The sequence below is a fragment of the Pituophis catenifer genome, unplaced genomic scaffold, assembly GCF_029215685.1.
Source record: "Pituophis catenifer annectens isolate HBS135680 unplaced genomic scaffold, rPitCat1.0.hap2 SCAF_12, whole genome shotgun sequence".
NCBI classification, from domain to species: domain Eukaryota; kingdom Metazoa; phylum Chordata; class Lepidosauria; order Squamata; family Colubridae; genus Pituophis; species Pituophis catenifer.
In genome coordinates, this window is record NW_027256892.1 from 24,973,676 (window position 1) to 24,994,788 (window position 21,113).

A 21,113-nucleotide genomic window follows, 5' to 3' on the forward strand; every position below is an offset into this window, starting at 1 on the left:
TAGAACCGAGGAGAAATTTCCTCACAGTCAGAAGAGTTAACCAGTGGAACCACTTGCCACCAGAAGTTGTGAGCACTGGACATTTTTTTTGTATTTATTTATTTATATGCCGCCCTTCTGCTATTCTACATTCTATGCTATTCATTTTCTATATTCTGTTCTATTCTAATTCTATGCTATGCTATTCATTTTCTATTCTATTCTATGCTACTCATTTTCTTTATTAATTAGATTAGATTCGATTCGATTAGATTCTATCCTATCCTATTCATTTTCTATATATTCTATTCTATGCTATGCTGTTCTTGCACAATGCCAACTTCTTTTTCCTGCTGTAGGGTCTACACAAAACTCCACAACGATAGAGCTATTAAACAAAGGTTGGGGGGGGGGCAACAGGGAAAACAAGGGCACCCCTGTCTTGCTTTCCTCCTTCTGAGTGGAGGGGAGGGAAGGCAACACACGGGACCCAAAGCCCATTTTTTTTTTTTTAATTCAACATTGAAGTTTTACAGACTCCCGGATCGGGTGGGATGGAACGAAATGGTATTTCACAGCCAACAGTGTCGGGGACGGGACACACAATCAACATTGGATGCCCCCCCTCTCCCCAGATCCAGAAACACAATCCAGAAACACAATCCAGCCAGATGTTTTCTTGACGAATCCAGAACCTGGCGAAGAGTCTCCGAAGGAAAAATCCTAAAAAAAAGGGGTTTTGGGGAGAAAAGAGCAGGCAAAAAAAGACGGCGGCGCTTTTGAAAAAAAAAAACGAATTCCCCTCCCACGAGTCGGGTTTCGCTTGAATTTTCGAAAGTGCAAATTATTTCGGCTCAGGCTCGTTCTTTTTTTGCAGACATTTAAAGGGGGTGACCTGGCGAGGCCCCTCAAAACATCAGATGCTCCGGGGCAAATAGATAGGCGGGGGGGAGGTTGTGGTGGGGGGGTTGTGGGGTGTTTGGAAATGGCCCCAGCCCCACCGCAGCCCTGTCCAGCCCAGCCCTGCTCTGCAGCCAGGAATCCAGTGTGCTCTTTTGGCTTCCTTTAGCCAGAATTAAGAACAATATTGTAAATATTTATCCCGGGAGTTTTTTTCTTTTGAAAAGGAACCGTCTTGATCTCTTCTGCGTCTTGCCGAACGGCCGGTCGAAAAATGAGAAAACCGTCACAAACACAGCAAGTTTTTTGTTCTTTCTTTCTTTTTTCTTTCTTTTTTTTTTTTTAATCTCCTTCCAAGCTCTCTTAGACTAGAACTCGCAAAACTGGGGAAGAGGATCACAAAAATTCAAAGGGGAAGCTGGGAATCTATCTCCGGCCCTTTTAGGCTCCCGATTTCTTCCGGCCGAGTTTCGCCCGCCGAGGTTTCAAGATGGTGTAGTTCATATATTTCGTGTGTTGGTCGGAGAGGAAAGGAATGTAGAAAGCCCGGAAAAACCTTGAAGATCTAGAAGAAGACGAGAAGGTTTTCAGGTCGACGCCTAAGCAATCTTGGATGGGGGGGGTCCCTTAAGGGAGGGGTGGGCTGCTGGGGGTCCACAGGGGTTCGGGAGAACCTCTAGCTAAGTTTGGGAAGGCCTTCAGGCCCGTTTCTGGAGTCTGGGGGAGGCTGTTTTTGCCCTCCCGGATGCTCAAGAAAAGCCTCCGGAGCCCGGGGAGGGCAAAAACGCTCCCCCCCCCCCTTGTGGTGCAGGAAGCCGACTAGGCCACTCCCACCATTGCCACGCCCACCCAGCAACCAGGCAGAGAACCCCTTGCTAAAATTTTTGAAGCCCACCTTAAGGCAGGGGCTCTCCAAACTTGGCAGCTTTTAAGACTTGTGGAGTTCAACTCCCAGAATTCCCCAGGGCTGGGGAATTCTGGGAGCTGAAGTCCACAAGTCTCCAAGTGACAGGGAAGATGATTAAATGATATTTCAATGTGACAGGGGAAGATGATTAAGTAGCTGGAAAGAAATCACGGGAGCCGTATTTTTCAACGGAACTGAAATTTCGTTCCCATCACAGCTGCTGGCTCTGCCCCCTGGGGCTCGTTCTACAGGATCTCCATGCCCACCTCGCCCGGGAAGGCTGTCCCTTGTCCCAACCACCCCACAAGGCAAAGACCCCCATCTCTGCTCATGTCTGGGGGGCCATTTTGGCCCGAAGGGGAGACGGCTTTTGAGGGGTTTGCCAAGCAGCTTGGTGGAAACCTGGCCGAGGACTGCTGAGCCCCTCCCTTGGAAGCACTGGGGGGGGGAGGAAGGAAAATTGGGTGGGGGGCTCGCAGGGGGGGAGGAGCTGGACCCCAGCCAGGAACCCCAGGCCTTCCTGCTGACAATGCAGGAGTCAGGGGAGCCCAGACAAAGCTGCTAGCCGGACACCGTAAGTAGTCGATGGCTCCGCGTGTTCTCTAATTCAATTAAAGCCCCATTTATCGGAGCCAAGGGAGAGCTGCCTCTGCGGCTCTTGGTGACGTCAGCCGGAGACTCGGCTGTCCCAGAAGCTCCTGGTTCAGCCAGCGGGAATCCGGCGGGTGGAGAGATCCGGTCTTTCCCAGAAGGAGCTGAGCAGCCTTTGCAAGGAGGACAAAGGGTCCCCCCCTGAGGAGGTGGGGGGAGCATTCACCCTTTCTGCACACTCCCCCCCACATACCCCTCCATACGTATTTCTCTCTTTCCCTTTCCTTTCCTTTCCTTTCCTCCCCTTCCTTCTCTCATCTCTCCTTCTCTTCCTTCCTTCCTCCCTTTCCTTTCCTCTTTCTTTTCCTCCTCTTCCTTCATCTCGTTCTTCCTTCCTTCTCTCATCTCTCCTTCTCTTCCTTTCCCTCCTTCCTTCCTTCCTTTTCCTTTCCTTTCTCCTTTCCTCTCCTCCCCTTCCTTCATCTCATTCTTCCTTCCTTCTCTCATCTCCTTCTCTTCCTTTCTCTTCCTTTCCCTCCTTCCTTCCTTTCCTCTTTCTTTTCCTGCCCTTCCTTCATCTCATTCTTCCTTCCTTCTCTCATCTCTCCTTCTCTTCCTTTCCTTCCTTCCTTTTTCCTTTCCTTTCCTCTTTCCTCTCCTCCCCTTCCTTCATCTCATTCTTCCTTCCTTCCTTCCTTCTCTCACCTCTTTCTCTTCCTTTTCCTCCCTCCTTCCTCCCTTTCCTTTCCTTTCCTTTCCTCCCTTTCCTTCATCTCATTCTTCCTTCCTTCTCTCATCTCTCCTTCTCTTCCTTTCCTTTCCCTCCTTCCTCTCTTTCCTTTCCTTGCCTCTCTCATCCTCCTTTCCTTTCCCCTTTCCCTTTCCTTCCTCATTCCTTTCTCTTCCTTTCCTCCCTCCCCTCTCTTTTTCCTTCCTTCCTTTCAATGGGGCTGCAAAGCACCAGCTGATAAATGCTATCAGCCTCTGAGAAGCAAGGACCGGGGAGGCAAAGAGCCAAACCACCTTGCTACGGATTTTGGGAGGCGGGGGGGCGGGGGGGGGAAGAGATTTGACCTGGCTCTTCCTGTCTTCCTCCCAAACCGTCCTTCCGCTGCTTTCTCTCCCTGGGGGAATTCTCACCCTGCCTTCTCCACCCCCTCATCTCATCCAGCAATTAGTTTTTCTTTGCTAAAGAGAGAAGCTGTTCTCCATCCCTTTTGCGTCTCGTCTCGCTCTACAATGCGTGGGGGGAAACAGACGCTTCGGGAAAGGCTGCCGCCGCCACCCCCACTCAAGGTGGGAGAGGAGAGGAAGGGGCTGCCACTTCCGAGCCACCCTCCCCCTCCTTTTAGACCTCCTCATCTTTTCCAGGACCCGCTTCACAGATGGCTGGCACTTCCTCTATCTCCCCCTAAAAGGTAACGATTCCCCTCGCACATCTGTGCTAATCGTTCCCGACTCTAGGGGGCGGTGCTCATCTCCGTTTCAAAGCCGAAGAGCCAGCGCTGTCTGAAGAAGACGTCTCCGTGGTCATGTGGCCGGCATGACTCAACGCCAAAGGCGCACGGAACGCTGTTCCCTTCCCACCAAAGGTGGTCCCTATTTTTCTACTTGCATTTTTTACCTGCTTTCGAACTGCTAGGTTGGCAGAAGCTGGGACAAGTCATGGGAGCTCACCCCATTATGCTGCACTCGGGACTCGAACCGCTGAACTGCCGACCTTTCGATTGACAAACTCAGCATCTTAGCCACTGAGCCACCGCGTCCCTCTATCTCCCCCTAGCAAGGGGAAAAAGAGGACCGAAGACGGATGCAAGTTCATAGATTCACAGGGTTCGAAGGGGCTTGGGAGGCCTTCTAGTCCACCCCCTGATCTGGCTGAGACGGGATGGTGGGGTGGGGAGAATGCCAGCCCCCTAGAAACTCATTTGGCAGAGGTGGGTGGCTGGGAGTACTGATGACCCACAGCCTGATTTCTCGCTGGGATGACTAACCCTTCTTGGCTCGAAGACGGCAGCTGGCCTGACACGACGCCATTTGATCGCCCAAGCTGGCCTCCGAGGCATTTTTCACCCACAAGGAGCCAGAGGGTTCCCCCGCACGGCCAGCCTGCCCTGGACTCTCACCTCACACTATCCAGGAAAGGCTTGTAAGCGATCGTGATCCATTCCTCCTTGTTAGCTGCGTATCTGGGCTCCCGGGGAGCTTCGTCGGGGCTGTCGAGATCCACCAGGTAGTGGCATTTGGAGATGTCGAACTGCGGGAGGAAAAGAGAGAGGAGAGGGTCCCTCAGGCTGCTGGGTGGATTCTCTGAGCAAAGCTGCCTGGGCAGCAGCAAGCAGGGCAGCTGATCCTGGCCATGGCACAGGAACTCCTTCCTGCAAGGCTGTTTTTCTTGCAGACGTTTCAATGACCCAACTAGGTAAAATCATCAGTGCTAAAAACATCCCCCCAGGAATGAATTAATCTGAAGAAGCTTCTTGGATGAGAAGGGAAACATTTTCAAACAGACAAAAAAAAAAAAAAAGACCCCAAGAAATTCCAATTATCTTGGGGTAGAAACATTGTCAGCACTTCAACCTGCATTTACTCTAGTGCTGACATAAGGAGGAGAAGCGAAGGCGTCTGGAAAGGGACGTTTGACTTTTCACCTACTTATTTTCCCTGGAGATAATGTTTCCGAGGAGATGAGATGGGAGGGGGGAATTCCTTTGAGTTGGAGTAGATTAGGGGTAGAATGACTTGGAAGATGGCCAATGAGTGCAGGGGAGTGGGGAACGGAAAGGGAGGGTTTTGGGGCTGGACGTCAGTGTTGGCTTCGTATGGAGTCATGTTAGGATGTCGTGCTCAATAAAAAGGAGTTTTTTCTGCAAAGATTCTGTTTGAAATGCATTTTATTCGAGACGACCACGAAACTTGACAAACATCATATTTCTAGCACCTCCACCATCCTCTGGAGTCCATTTAAGCTCCTGCCGACTGCTTCAGTGACTCCATCCAGCCACCTCCTTCTCTGCCGTCCCCTTCTTCTTTTACCCTCAATCTTTCCCAGCATGAGGCTCTTCTCCAGGGAGTCCTTCCTCCTCATTAGGTGGCCAAAGCTGCCATAGCCCCCTACCAACTCTGAGCAACAATTTCCCCGATTTACAAAAAAGTGTTGATTTGAGAGGTTCGTGAAGACAACAAAGTTAAGAGAAAATAAATGGCACGAGAGGAACCAGGTCTCACAGCTGGCAGAAAAAACACCTTCAGCGATCCAGATTCACTGCAGTGACCTAAACCTACTGAAGGGGGACAGAGGCCACCAATCAAACTGGCAAGATTTGAACCCACTTTTGCAGAGGGGGGTGGGGTGGGGGGGGTGACGACGTGCCACGAGAGATGGGCCTAGATGAAAAGAAGACCCTCCCCCTCCTCTACTTACGTATCTGGAAGGTTCTTCTTGGTTTTGATCGTTCATGTCCGTGGGAACGAGGCGGGTGGCCCCCGGGCCCTTGGCAAACGGTTTGGGCAACTGGCCCCGGAATTCGGAGGCAATGAACTGAAGCTGCCAGCTGCGGGAAGAAGGAATAGAGGTTTTTATAAAGGGCATTCCTGGGCTTTTAAGTGAGTGAGCACAAGATGGGGGAAGGCAGAGGGGTGGGTTGGGCAAGGGATGGCTGGCTTGTGGTGGAGGGGGCACCCTTGCCATGGGTCCAAACGGGCTCTGAGGCTCTGAGAAGCCTCTCCGTTGGGGGGCACACTTCCAGTCGCGGGTGTCAACTTGCAAAGCTTTCAAGTTGCCATGAGCAGGAGGGAGGGAGAACTGATAGATCTGATTGATTTTCCTAACTGAAGTGCATTCCATACATTCTTCCTGACGGCAATCAGAAGGAGGGTGTTGGATTTCACAGCCAGCCAAAGTGGTTAATTGGAGAATGTGATTTATGACATGGCCAGAGAGGAGGGGAGAGACAGGGTCATAGCGGAACGTACATCTACGTGGGATTAGTTCTAACTGCATCTGAATATTGCCGAAATGGTGCTCCTAATAAATGACTGTATTTCTTTTGAAGTTCGGCTCATGGCTCATAAATTAATTAGGGCATCTTTCGGAAACTTCACAGCGGGTTTGCTCAGGGCAAATTGGAGCACCTGCGAACAACGATGGAACATCCATTGGCTGGAGTTGAGAGCAGTGTATCTGGCTCTCCATTGGTTTCAGGGATCTCTCTCGGGCAAGCTCGTTTTAGTGCTCACGGACAATGTCGCTACATAGGCGCACATAAATCGCCAGGGGGGCACCAGATCCAAGTTCCTGATGCTGGAGGCCAGGAGGTTGGGACTTTGGGCAGAGAGACACCTTGGCTCCTTGACAGCGGAGCACATATCCAGGGTGTGCAATGTGCAGGCGGACTGGTTGACTCCCTCCCTCCCTTCTCCAACACTGGAGGTTTTTAAGAAGAGATATTTGTCTGAAATGGTCTAGGGTCTCCTGTTTGAGCAGGGGCTGGACTAGAAGACCTCCAAGATCCCTTCCAGCTCTGTGATTCTATGGCTTCCTACCTCCCCAGTCTTCATGGCCCAGACAGGGTCCCCTTACTGCTGGCATGAGCGATACCTCCTGTGCCCCCAGGCAGTCATCAAACTTCAATTTGGACCAGGAACTTACTTCTCCGGGAGGACGAAGCTGCTAGGAAACCGGTACCACTCCTTCCCAACACAGATGTGGACCGGCCTGCCTTCGGGCACGGTGTGGATTGTGGGATCCGTGGCAATCCTGTGGAACTCTGGGTAAAGGTCCAGAGGCCCGTGGTAACCTGGGCAGCAAAAGCAGCAAGTGGGAGGAAAAAAAAGAGGAGAAAAGTCGACCATGGCTACTGAAAAAAAATGGTAATCCTTTGAAAATTAGCTAATGTCCCCCTCAAACGCTTCTCCAACCAGATGTGTTGAGACAGAAAAAAATCCCAGAACTCCCCAAAAGTCCCAGGTTGTTTGAGGAGTTCAGGGAGATACCACCACAATATTTGGGGAAGACCGGGCTGCTTGTCTTGGCTCAGTTTTTTTCCCCCACCCTTTAAGATGGGTGGACTTCAACTCCCAGGATCCCCCAGCCAGAAGGCTTAAGCCATTGCTCAAGCTTGTTGCTTGGGGGAATTATGGGAGTTGAAGTCCACCAACTTCAGGTGACCAAGGGTGAAAAACACTCTGCTTATCTATGATAAGACACCCCCTCCTCCAAATTATGCACTCAACGTAGCTTAGAACTCTGGAGAGTCAATATAGGCCTCCCTCCTTGCCCCCCCCCCCCAAAACCTATAGGGAATCAAAGCCATGTTAGATAAAATCCCACTCAATCATCATTGCTGAATGATGAATCAGGGCCTAAATCCTTTGAGAAGCCTGATTGTAACCTGGCGGATCGCTGCAGGGGGTGGTAAGGGTGGGGGATGGGGAAGAGGAACCGATCTATGCAGAGGATCTACTGGTTAATTGTTCTGTGTGGTCAAGGAAGAACGGGAAGCCAGGAGTAGGACAACTTGCCACAGCCAACTTGCTGTGACCAACTCACCGTGGCCAATTCACAATGACCAACTCACCATGGCCAACTCAACATAGCCAACTCACCATGACCAACTTACCATGATCAACTCACCAGTCAACTCAACATGACCAACTCACCATAGCCAACTCACCATGGCCAACTCAACATGGCCAACTCACCATGACCAACTCACCATGATCAACTCACCAGTCAACTCAATATGACCAACTCACCATAGCCAACTCAACATGACCAACTCACCAGACAACTCAACATGACCAACTCACCATGGCCAACTCAACATGACCAACTCACCAGACAACTCAACATGACCAACTCACCATGGCCAACTCAACATGACCAACTCAACATGGTCAACTCAACATGACCAACTCAACATGGTCAACTCACCATGGCCAACTCGCTGTGGGAAAACTCCCCGCAGAACAATTTTAACTATTCTATTTAATGATTTGCAATAAATAAAAATTATTTTAATTTTTGCCTTTCCCATTTCATTCTGCCCCTCCTTTTGCAACCTTTCTTTAATGAGTCTATTCCACTAATTCTTTGATATTAGTGTTAACTCTTGTCCCGTGGCAAGCTGGCCGTGGCGAATGGTCGTAGACTCCAGGATCCCTCCTTACTTTGCCTAAACCCACCTCTGAATAAAGCCACCGAGCGGGAGAAGGAGAGCAGGCCGAAGACCAGGACGGTGCCCAACGCCAGCCAGTTGGAAGAGACAGTGTAATGCTCCAGACGGTACCGTTGGAAGACGAAGTGATAACATTTCTGGAGGGGGACGAGGAGAGAGAAAAACATGAGCGCTGGGGAATTCTGGAAGTTGAAGTCCGTAAATCTTAAAGTTGCCATGGTAGGAGACCCTTGCTCAAAAGTAAGGCCAACCGGGAGAAACCCCCCATCCCTCCTCTCTTGCCCCCTGCCCCACATTGCTCCTGCCCCCCAAACGCACCTGGAGGGCCGAGAGCCCCACTGCTCCGCAGAGACAAATCAGGGGGTAGATGGGGTACAGGAACCTCTCCTCTTTGTGGGGCTGGCTGAAGAAAATCAGGATCCAGACGTACATGGGAGAAAGCGTCAGCCAGTATGGGCGGCCCAGATTTTGGACTGGAAGAAGAGACAGACCGGAAGAGGATCAGTGGCAGAAGGAACGAGAAAACTAGTTTTTTGTGTATGTAGAGTTGTAAAATGTCAATTTGTGTAGTTTAATACTCTGATTACCATATTTTTCGTAGTATAAAACACACTTCCCCCCCTCCCTAAAAGAGGCTGAAAATTTGGGTGCGTCTTATACTCCAAATGTAGCTTTTTTAAAGCTTTTTTTCAGCCCTAATGAGGCGCTAGCAAGTGAAGCGATCTTCCGTGATTTGCCTGCTTTTCTCATTGCTTCTCTCTCCAACGATCAGCTGTGCTTTAGAAGCTTTTTTTTATCCCCAACCAGGGATAAAAAACAGCACAAGCTCAAAACCAGCGAACTAATGTGCTGGAGCTGACTAGACTAGCCAGATGAATACCTGGTAGGCAGAATTTTTTCCCCCCTATTTTCCTCCCCGAAAACTAAGGTGTGTTTTATATTCTGAAAAATACAGTATTTTTCTATTTGTCTTTGTATAAGCTGTAAGCGGGCCGGAGTTGCCTTATAAAAATTGAATAAAATAAATACTGTATTTTTTGGAGTATAAGACGCACCTTTTTCCGCCCTAAAAGGGGTGAAAATTTAGGTGCGTCTTATACACCGAATGTAGCCCCACCCACCCCACTGGCCCCCACCCTTTGGCCTCTACCTCCCAGCAGTTTACCTCGTTCATTTCAGCTTTAGCACAGCCTAATTAGCACAAGCTGATTGGATCGGCCTCCAGACTCTCAGCTGCTTTGCTCTCAGCTGTTTCGCGCAGGGCTCTGCTGCTTGCTGCAAGGAAGTAAATTGCTGGGAGCAGATTTTTTTTTTCTTGTGCTAATCAAGCTATGCTGAAAACGAAAATGAAAGTAATGCAGGCTGTTTGCTGTAACGAGGCAAAATTGCTGGGAGGCAGAGGCAGATTTCTTTTTCTTCTTTTCCTCACCAAAAAAGGTAGGTGCGTCTTATAGTCCGAAAAATACGGCAATAATAATAATAAATAAATGGAGGAGGAGGAGGCTTTTTGGATGGAGGGACAGGCTCTTTCCTGAACCAGAAGGAGGTCTTCTGTGCTTGGAAGGCTTGGTCAGAGCAGGCCATCCAGATGCTTCCTCTTTGGAGGCAGGGACAGATGCTGAGAGGGTGTCTCCCCAGGGACTCTTCCCCCACAACCCAGGGTGTCGAGGTCTACGGGGCTCACCGCGAAACTTCTGCAGGAGGCTCTCCATCAGGCAGGTCAAGGGCAAAGCCAGCAAGGCCAGGACAAAGGCCACGTTGAAGTTCAGGAAGCCGTTGATGAAGTAGAAGGACCAGGGCTCCGTGCCTGCGCGGAAGGAAAGGAAGGAGAAAGAGGTCAGGAGCTCCGTGGAGGCTCTATCCCAGCCAGGAGCTTGTGCGTGTGACGTGATTGCCTTTTGTAACCACAGCTGACTTCCGACAAGCAAAGTTTTATTTCTATGGGGGAATAAAACCCGGGGAAGGGGAAGGAAGACCATGCAATCCCCCTACCGCTGGCCCCAAAACGTTTCCTCCTGCCCGCAGGTAGACTCACCGTAAAGGTCTGGCCCGTGTGGGGTGAAGATGTTATACAAGACGATGTTCAGAGGGGCTACCACCAGCTTCCCATAGTGGTAGCTATCGATGGCCACCATCGGCACCTTCATTGAGAAACAAGCCACCATTCAGAGCTTTGCCCTGCACTTTGGACCATGACGGGCCAGCGCTCGGGATTCTCCAGTTTGGAAAATGCAGGACAGAACGCAGACGGGCTGCTTCCGGTTTGGACCGGTTCGCACGTACCGGTAGTTCCGAAAACACTGGCTGGGCCCGCCTGCCCACCGGCCCCGGTGCTATCCCATCTTATATTTATTTTATTTTTATTTTTCATATTTGTATACCGCCCTACTCCCGAAGGACTCAGGGCGGTGAACAGCCATAATAAATACAAATACATATAGAAGTTAAAAACTATTAAGAAACAGATTAAGTAATTTAGGCTCAAAGATTAAAAAACATCCAAATGTATCTAAAGAGGTTTAAAACCCAATTTAAAAGACAGTTTAAAAGCCAATTAAAAAGGGAGAGTTAGGCCAGACCAGCTTGTTGGAATAGAAATGTTTTCAGGGCTCGGCGGAAAATGCGTAAGTCTTGGATGTTTCGTAACTCCGGGGGGAGTTATATATATCTCATTCTCTGGCTCGCTTGCCCCCGTCCACGCAGCCCAGCTGATTTCCGTGCCTCGCTCGCTCTACTCCCCGCGGCCACCTGAGAAGGTGTGCTGGAAGCCACACGTATGAAATTGCCGTGTGTTTGAAGAAGTGTGCAAGGGCGGAAGGTGAGCGCGCCTGCGTGCGCTCACATTTTCAGTTCTGCACTAGGCGAACTGGTTGTTAAATTATGTGAAGCCCACGGCTACTTACCCCGTTTCCCTGAAAATAAGACCTCCCCTGATAATAAGCCCAATCGGGCTTTTGAGCGCATACGCTAAAATAAGCCTCCCCCCCCTTGAAAATAAGCCCTCCCCGAAAATATTTAAATGCAGAGCTGGAAATCAGGTAAGACGGCAAGAGGAGCCCCATCTTGTTCCATGCACCCCAAAATAATAAGACCTCCCCGAAAATAAGGCCAAGCGCTTATTTGGGGGTTCAAAAAAAATATAAGACAGGGTCTTATTTTCGGAGAAAAACGGTAGCGTAGTGAATGAAGGAGTCTTTGTTTTCAAGGGCAAAGGGTGATGTAGAAGCCCACCAAAAGCAAGGGTTGAGAGGTGCTCCCTTCTCACCCCACGCTGACCTTGGAAGACTCACCAGAAACACCAGTAGAGACACCAAAGACCACTGCAGGAAACTCTTCCACCGTCTTTTCAGGACCAGCAAGTCGAAGGCAATTGGGAGGCTGCCCAATGGAAGACCGAGGGAGGTATTAGTGAAGGTGCGGCAAACTATTTCAGCTCAACGTCATACCCAATACCCCGATTCTACCACATAACTCCCAACGACCGGTAAGATCTCACAGAGTTGGTCTCCTCCGGGTCCCGTCAGCTAAGCAATGCCGGCTGGAGGGCCCGCGGGGGAGGGCCTTCTCTGTGGCTGCCCCGGCTCTCTGGAACCAACTACCTCCTGAGGTCCGGACCGTCCCTACCCTATTGGCCTTCCGGAAAGCGGTGAAGACCTGGCTTTTCCGGCAGGCCTGGGGCCGTTGATCTCGCTCTTGCGATCCGGCGAGATCCGGCCATGAATGGAGTGTATGGGTTTTAATGTTTTTAATTTTTCAATGTTTTTTATAATGATTTTAAATGCATTGTGAGTCGACCTGAGTCTTCGGAGAGGGGCGGCATACAAATTGAATTAACAAATAAATAAATCGAGGAGTTACCAACTCAGACAAATAGTAATCAACAGCCTAATCCAAAGAAGCACCAAGGTGACTCCCACCAAACATGGACAGAGCCAGCCACCAGTACATCAATAGAGCAAACCCTTCTAGCATTGATGATGTTACTACCTAGTTGGGTCGTGAAATGTCTGCAAGAAAACAATCAAGCTCAGAGAACACTGCAATCCTCCAACTTCTTCCTCCTCCTCCTCCTTTCCACAAAGCCCCCTCCCTTCTAGCACTGAGGATGTTACCTAATTGGGTCATGAAATGTCTGCAAGAAAACACCCAGGCTCAGAGACCTCCTCCTCCTCCTTTCCACAAATCCCACTCCATTCTAGCACTGATAGTTACCTAGTTGAGTCATGTCTGCAAGAAAACACCCAGGCTCAGAGAGCACCAAGGAGCCCACGACTCCCTTCCTCCTCTCTTTCTTTTTCTCCTCCTCCACTCTACACATCCTAGTCTCTTCTAGCACCACCAACATTACCTACTTAGAAAGACGGTGTTTGGGAAGCATCCTCCAATCCCAGTTCCCGAACGACCCTCCGGAGCTGAGTTTTTCAACCTTGGCCACTTTCAGATGGCCGGACTTTCAATTCCCAGAATTCCCCAGCCAGCGCAGCTGAAGTCCACTCATCTTAAAGTCGCCAAGGCTGAGAAACAAGCCTCTGGACGCTTCTGTTCACCGCCTGCCATCCTGAAACAAATCCGGCATCCCTCCTTTTGACCCGACCCCCCCCACTTACCCCAGTGCTGCGCTGAATGGCCAACCCACAATGGCTCCGGCGGCCACACCCAGGACTGCCAAAGATGTTCGGTCCGTGTACCAGCCTGTCATGGCTACGATGGTACAGTACATGCAGAAGCTGCTGGGAAGGAAGGCTGCAAAAAAGAAGAGGAGGCAGAAGAGAGTTTGGCAACCGGAAAGTGTTCTTACCCGGCTCCCAGACACGAAACGTTCCCTTTCTTAGGAGCGCCAGCCGCTGCGCTCTCACAGCAGACACACCCAGAAGGCGCTGCAGATTCCAAGAAGAATTCTGATCATTCCGAGACAGGATTTGGAAGTATAGATGATCAGTGGCGGACAGGCAGGGAGATGGAACAGTTGTCTGCCACACCTATTCGTCTCCGCCCCCTGCCGTTTATCCCCAGAGGTAGGCTGGGGCTTCGCTAGCAGTCCCAAGGACCGGCCCATAGATTTCCACTGCTCTCCTCTCCTCTGCCTTCTGCTTATCCATGCCTGCGTAGCTGGCAGCGGAGTCGGACAGTGAGGAGGCTGGGGAGGAACCTGGGCCGGTCCTGGAGTCTGGGGAAGGCCCGGACGAGGGCTCTGTGTCAGAGGCAGAGATGGAACAGGCTCCTCCTGTTCCTCTGCCTCTCCACTGTCAGCCTCTGGAGGCTCCGGAGTCCGCGTATCGCTCCCCGATGGCCCTGGCCCCATCTCTGCCTCCGACGCAGAGCCCTCATCTGAGCCATCCCCAGCCTTCAGGACTGGCCCATGTTCCTCCCCAGCCTCCTCACTGCCAGCTCCACAGGCTGAACACAACCCCTTGCTTAAGGACTGCGCTGCTTAACGAAGGATTTTTCCAACCCCGGTTAGTTGCTCGTAAGTTGAAAACGGGATGTACTTAGTCGAACCGCAAAATTGGTCCCCGCCCGACACCTTTCTTAACTCACCTGAGGCTGAGCAGAACATCCCGCTGCTAAGTATCAAGAAAGCCAGCATAAGTCTGCTCACGTGAAGGCCAAACTTCTTGCACACTGCCCTGAGAAACAGAGGAGAGAAACGGAGCCTCTTCTGGTGGTGCTAAGCATTTAAGGACGGCTCACCTACAGTGGGCTGCTGCCGGTTCGGATCGGTTTGCACGAACCGGTAGTTCCGAGCACTGATTGGCCCCGCCCACCTGCCCCGACGCTATCCGGTCCTAGATATCTCCGGCTCGCTTGCCCCCACCGCGTCGCCAAGTTTAATTTGCGCGCCTCTCCTACTCTACTAACCGTGGCTGACCTAGCAGTTCAGCCTCAGATTTCCTCGGGGCATCAGCCCTTCATCACCCTCAAAGCAGCAGAGACATACAGTAATATTATGGGATAGCAGTTATGATTGTGCCCAATTCATCTAATATTGTAATGCTTTTAAAATAACGGTAGCGTTGGGGGTTTTTTTGGCTCAATAACCTGGATAAAACAATCCAGAAACTGAAAGCAGTTTTCAGGATTTTTAATTGATTCAGGCCTTTCGGTGTGGCTGACATGAATGGAGCCTGGATAGCTCTGCAGACTAAGCACTGTAATTTAACACCAGCTGTCTGCAATTACTGTAAGTTCAAATCTCCCCAGGCTCAAGGTCGACTCAGCCTTCCATCCTTTCTAAGGTAGGTAAATTGAGGACCCGGATTGTGGGGGCAATAAGCTGACTTTGTATAAATATACAAAAGGATGAAGGCTATTGCTTAGCGCATTATAAGCCGCCCTGAGTCTCCAGAGAAGGGCGGCATATAAATCAAATTTTAAAAAATATATCCTGAAACACGCCCAAGAGTTTTGTCACCACAACCAAAAGTATATGTAGCTAAAGTTGAATGGGCGGGTATGAAACTTGAAACTTGGGATTTTTCCCAGCAGACATCTCATTACCAGGCCAGGTCACATCATCAGTGAATGGGGGAGTGAAGTTTGCTGGCTGTTTATATAGAGTTGCTTGCCAATGCACAACACACATCTGGTGTGATCTAGTCTGGTAATGAAATGTCTGCAGGAAGCTCACCAAGATCGGAGAATACTAGGAGCCAACATTTTTTGCTGCTGTGATTTGCTGTAATCATTACATAGCAGATGGAGAGTGGTTGGGTGGCCTAGAGGTGGCGTTCTCGCCTCACAATCAGGAGGCTGTGAGTTCGATCCTAGGCAGAGGCAGATATTTCTCTCTCTGGGCACAATGAGAATATATCTGCAGAACAAAACTCCGCATCGGTGACGGGAAAGGCATCCGGCCAGTAAACACTCAGCTAGCTCCATTCAGTTGCCCCGACTCCACCCCGCAAAGGATTACGGGGTCATTAAACGACAAACATTACATTGCAGATGGAGAAATGCCCCTCCCACAGATCTTCCTCGACAGTTGCACAAATATAACCGAGGAGGCCCTCGACGATACTCACTTGTAAAAATAAAGCTCGCAAACGCAACTCAGGAAGGCCAAAAGGCAGCGCAGGAAGTAGAAGATGAGGACCTAGGAAGAACAGCTCCTGTTACAAAATTTCTAGAAACAGACAGTGGCTGCGTTCACACAAAATGCAGGATGATTTGCACAAATGCAGGAGCCTTGGTGGTGCAGTGGACTAAAGTGCTGTTAAGTAGCACTTAGCTGCCAGCTGCCTGCAATTACTGCGAGTTCAAATCTCACCAGGCTCAAGGTTGACTCAGCCTTCCATCCTTCTGAGGTAGGTAAAATGAGGACCCGGATTGTGGGGGCAATAAGCTGACTTTGTATAAAAAAGAACACCGCTTAGGGGGGGCCGAAAGCCCTACTAAGCAGGTATATACAAAAATATGAAGGCTATTGCTTAAAAGCATTGTAAGCCGCCCTGAGGCTCCAGAGAAGGGTGGCATATAAATCGAACCAATAAAATACAATAAAATAAATGATAAAACTACCAGTTTTTTCTTTCCCCCTCCTCTCCCCCCGCAACTCGATCCAGTTTGCCATTCGGTATGTCCGTTAGGTTGATTAAATCGTGTTTCGATTTAGACCTGGGTTGAATAGGTGCAGAAGAGCAGAATCGGAGGCCTTGGAGCTGCCTCCCTCCCATTAGGAGCCTTTCCCCCCCAGCCCGGGCATGGGGGAATTGCCAATAAAACCGCAACTTCCCCCCAAAGACGAAAAGAAGCAGAGAGCCCAGCTCGACAACACACAATGTTTAAAAAGGGGCAAGAGCTCTCCCTACTGGCCAGGAACACAAAAGAAGAAGGAATCAATCGCAGAGACAAGGGACTTAAGACAGAGCGGGCTTAAGGAAGAAAAATTAATGCATACAGATAGTCCTTGATTTACGACTGGTCACTTAGCAAGCGTTCAAAGTTACAATGGACATTGAAAAGGGATTTATGACCTGCATTTTGGGCAACTGGCCCGCATTTACGACCATTTGCGACATCCCCAGGTCATGTGGGGATGTCCAAATGGTCAAAATCTAGATTGCAAATGGTCGCAAACCTCGACTGCGTACTAAAAAGCAGAGACATCACCCTGTCAACAAAAGTGCATATAGTCAAGGCGATGGTTTTCCCAGTTGCAATGGATGGCTGTGAAAGTTGGACCATAAGGAAGGCTGAGCGCCAAAGAATGGAGCCCCTTGAACTCTGGTGCTGGAGAAGACTCCTGCAAGTCCCTTGGACTGCAAGGCCATCCAACCGGTCAGTCCTAGAGGAGATCAACCCTGACTGCTCTTTAGAAGGCCAGATCCTGAAGAGGAAACTCAAATCCTTTGGCCACCTAATGAGGAGGAAGGACTCACTGGAGAAGAGCCCAATGCTGGGAACGATGGAGGGCAAAAGAAGAAGGGGACGGCAGAGAACGAGGTGGCTGGATGGAGTCACTGAAGCAGTCAGCGGGAGCTTAAATGGACTCCAGAGGATGGTAGAGGACAGGAACGCCTGGAGGAACATTGTCCATGGGGTCGCGATGGGTCGGACACGACTTTGCAACTAACAACAACAGGTCATGTGACTCTGATTCGTGTTACCTTGTTTGTTTGGAGAACTCTAGCATGGAAGAGGGCCGGCAGAGCATGGAGCCACAGGTACGCATAGGAGCGAATGGCATAAACCGGAGAATATTCCCACGTCTGGAATCCTTTGCCATAAACGAGGTAGTGCATCTACAAAAGAAACTCACAACGAAAAAAATGTCCAACGTTTTGCTTTCTACAACATATAGGCATACAAGGAAGAATACTAAGCACTCATCCCAGACCTGACAAAGTGTCTATGGAGAGTCTCAATCATTCAGGTCATGGTTGTCCCAAAGATGGGGGGGTGGGGGGGTTCCCCCCCCCCAAAAAAAGGAAACTGGACTTTCTTGGGGTTTTTGTTGTTGGAAAACATTTCGCTTCTCATCCGAGAAGAACCAAAGAAGCCAAACGAAGAAGAAAACCCCAAGTACTTTGGAAAAGTACCTGTTTGGGATACCTGTCAGTCATCAAGGAGGACATGGGAGGCATTTTGGTACCCTGATGATTGCTCTAAGCCAGGGGTCAGCAACCTGCGGCTCTGGAGCCGCATGTGGCTCTTTCATCCCTCTGCTGCGGCTCCCTGTTGCTGGTCGGCTCCACAATTGATAGGGCTTTCGGTTAGGACAGGTAGAGGAAAAAGGATGCCGCGCTAGGAGGAGACTCTATGATGGGGGAACCGGACTTCCGGTCAGCTCCAGAATTGAATGGGGGCTTCCAATTAGTACCTTTGTGAGTGTTTAAGGTTGCCGACCTCTGCCCTAGGCCTAATACAGGGGTTAGCAACCTGCAGCTCTGGAGCCACATGTGGCTCTTTCACCCCTCTGCTGCGGCTCCCTGTCACTCAAAATATGCGTCACAACCGCTAATGTGCGACACCCACCGGCACATGATTTATTGAGCTTTTCAACCCCCGGTAGGCCAACGATGGATAAATCCAAGAAAAGAAAAGTTTCAGAAGAAAAAAAATAACATTTAATTCAACTACATAAGCTAGTTTTGTGGCGGCTCAAGAAACAGTCAGGCACGGAAAAGGGTTTTGTGGCTCCCGGTGTTTTTTTTTCTGTGGGAAACTGGTCCAAATGGCTCTTTTTTTTTAAAAAAAAAAAATTGATTTATATGCCGCCCTTCTCCGGAGACTCAGGGCGGCTTACAATGCGTTAAGCAATAGCCTTCATACTTTTGTATATTTATACAAAGTCAGCTTATTGCCCCCACAAACTGGGTCCTCATTTCACCTACCTTAGAAAGGATGGAAGGCTGAGTCGACCTTGAGCCTGGTAAGATTCGAACCTGCAGAAATTGCAGGCAGCTGTGTTAATAACAGGGTGCATTAAACCACTGTACTACCAAGGCTCTTGTCTTGTCTTGTCTTTGAGTGTTTAAGGTTGCAGATCCCTGGCCTAGGAAGCTAATCTCTACAGGATCCGTGACCTGATTTCAAAGGGTTCGGCTGAGAGCAAGTCAAGACCTTTAAATCCAGCAAGTGATTAAAGAGGCCGATGAAACATTCACTCTCCTGAAAGCTAATAAGAGGTGTATTATTATCACAGGCAAGAACGATACTCACAGGTTCCCAGTAGTTAAAGGTTTCATCGCAGTCCGAGATGTTACTTAGCAGAGCTGCGCAGAACCTGGCTGAGATTAGACACTTGAAAGCTGTTGATCCTTCCGGAGCCCAGACGTGACCCGCTTTGGTTCCTGAGGATCTAAGAGAAAAGCAAAGCGGCTGTTATTAACCCTGTAAAAGGAAGATGGAGAGCAAGGAGAGAAATGAGAGAGAGGAGGAAAAAGGGTGCTGCTTGGACAGCTATTCTGGCTTTCCGATACCAATGGAGCATCCGGAAAGGCTGATGAAGACAATCAGAGGGCCAAATTGGGGCATTTAAGGCCTAAAAAAAGGTCAATCGTGGGATGAAAATGCTCCCTTGGATCCGAACCTCACTTATTCTTCACTTAAACGCTACTCTTATTTTAAGTCAGGGCTCTCCAAACTTGGCCACTTTTAAAAAGACTTGTGGACTTCAACTCCCAGAATTCCCCAGCCAATATATGAGGTATTCTTTGAAAACTTGGGGTTTTCTGGCTGGGGAATCCTGGGAGTTGAAGTCCACGTCTTTAAAAGTGGCCAAGTTTGGAGAGCCCCGTTTCAAATCAATCAAACGCCACCTCTAAGGTTTAAAACTGGCCTGTCCTATAAAGACCAAACCCCTCCCCCACCTGTAGGGGGAGAACCTGGTTAAAGGGACTTATTAAAAGTTTTTTTGTGTGTGTGCAAAATTATGATTTGTGGATGGGAGAAATTTTTAAGTTACCTTTCCTCTTGTCAAACCCTTCCCCTATAGGGGAGAACCTAGTTAAAGGGACTTATTAAAAGTTTTTGGGGGGGGGGTTGTGCAAAATTATGATTTGTGAATGGGAAATTTTTTTTTTTTTAAAAAAAGTTTTTTTAAAAAAAACATAAACATAAAATACATCTTTTCAGAACGAGCCATTGATCCGGTCAAAAATAGGTACAATTATTAACTCCTTTTTAACAAAAGCTTTATCCAAATCTCCCCTAATTACCATCTTATAACAATAAAAATAAACAAAAAAAGAATGCCTAACTTATAATGATTTACTCGAAACAATTACCTTTCTATTGTTTCACCTCAATCTTAATTTTCAAATAACACAGCTTAATATTTTACAGCATTATTACCCTAAATTCTATTTATTCGACAATGCTACTATCTATCCTAAAACCCATTACTTAAATCTTAAAACTCCTAACCCAATATTATTTCAATTTTCTTTTCCCTACAATTACAAAGAATATTTAGTCAATATTTTAACTTTGGGCTGGGTTTTTTTTTTTTTTTGGGGGGGGGGAATTATGATTTGTGGATGGGAGAAATTTTTAAAGTTACCTTTCCTCTTGTGGATGCCACTAGGCTGGGCACCCCAAGGCTGGCCATTGAATGGATTAGATTTGAATGAAAAGGAGGTTCACTGAATCCCTAGTACAGGTCTCCTGCGAGAGCAGCGGGTTGGACTAGATGACCTCCAAGGTCCCTTCCAACTCAGTTAGTTACTGAAGTATTGCAAGCTCATTCCTTCTCCCCCTTTTTCCAAATTGGGGGGGGGGGGCGGGGGTGTCTTCCTTTCTACCACTCTGGTAGCAGAGGTAGATGGATCGAAACCATCCTCTGCTACCAGGTGTCAGGGCGCCGATTATCCCAAAGGCAGAATGGGATTAATCAGCGGCCTGACACCCCCCTCCCCATTTACTACCCCCCCAAGCCAGCCAGCCCATAATACCCTCGTTCTATTAATAGCACAAGAAAGACAACCCCCCCTCCCCTTTGGAAGCCTGGGTTCTCAGCGGCGGGTGTGGGGGGGCAGTAAACTACAACTCCCAGCATCCCTCAGTACCTCCCGCCTTGTAGTTGAAGGCTGAAGACACTGAGGGGTGATGGGAGTTGTAGTCCAAACCACCCCCGGAGAGCCCGCTGGGGCAGAAACCAGGCCTTCCCTCCCCGCTCTCGGCCCCTACTCGGCTTTGTTCTCCTCGGCGGGCGTCTGCGGCGGAGGAGGACCCTCGTCTCGTTGCCGGGCGGGCGCCGCCGAATCCCCGCCGCCCCATCGAGGCCGCTGCCGGGCCCCCTTGGCTGCCATGCCGAGTGTGGGCAGGCGGCCGGGCTCGTGGTGCTCAGTGCGGGGACGCGACGCCGCCCGACGCCATCTTCAGTGTGGGCACGGCGCAGGCGCAGTTGCTTCCCCCCCTCTCCTTGCTCTTGCGGGCTCGCGCGGCGCTTTGGTGCAGCAAGAAAAGGCAGGGAGTCCCGTAGGCGGGGCAGCTGCAGGGCCTAGTGGGAAGAGCTCCCCCCCTCTCTCTCTCATTTGCATCCCGAAGGTCCTCCCGCTCTAAATTGCCTTTCCCCCCCCCCGAGATTGGTTTTCTCCATTGCACCCCACTGCGAT

General features: G+C 49.7%; 1 protein-coding gene across 2 annotated transcripts; it reads right to left on the reverse strand.

Annotated features, from left to right (window-relative positions):
• Nucleotides 1–500: 500 nt before the first annotated feature.
• On the reverse strand, nucleotides 501–20,817 carry ALG9 (ALG9 alpha-1,2-mannosyltransferase). Of its 2 annotated transcripts, XM_070952383.1 has the most exons (15): nucleotides 20,686–20,817; nucleotides 18,718–18,856; nucleotides 17,163–17,297; nucleotides 15,579–15,649; nucleotides 14,095–14,183; nucleotides 13,164–13,299; nucleotides 11,847–11,934; nucleotides 10,592–10,697; nucleotides 10,241–10,363; nucleotides 8,875–9,029; nucleotides 8,564–8,693; nucleotides 7,029–7,176; nucleotides 5,802–5,931; nucleotides 4,504–4,634; nucleotides 501–1,444 (listed from the first exon to the last, which is right to left on the reverse strand). In XM_070952383.1, the coding sequence occupies exons 1-15, from the start codon at nucleotides 20,805–20,807 to the stop codon at nucleotides 1,321–1,323; spliced, it is 1,827 nt and encodes a 608-aa protein (XP_070808484.1). In that variant the 5' UTR covers nucleotides 20,808–20,817; the 3' UTR covers nucleotides 501–1,320. The 2 variants fall into 2 exon arrangements, with proteins under 2 accessions (XP_070808484.1, XP_070808485.1); XM_070952384.1 differs by lacking the exon at nucleotides 20,686–20,817 and having other exon boundaries at nucleotides 17,163–17,309; nucleotides 18,718–18,766.
• Nucleotides 20,818–21,113: the final 296 nt, after the last annotated feature.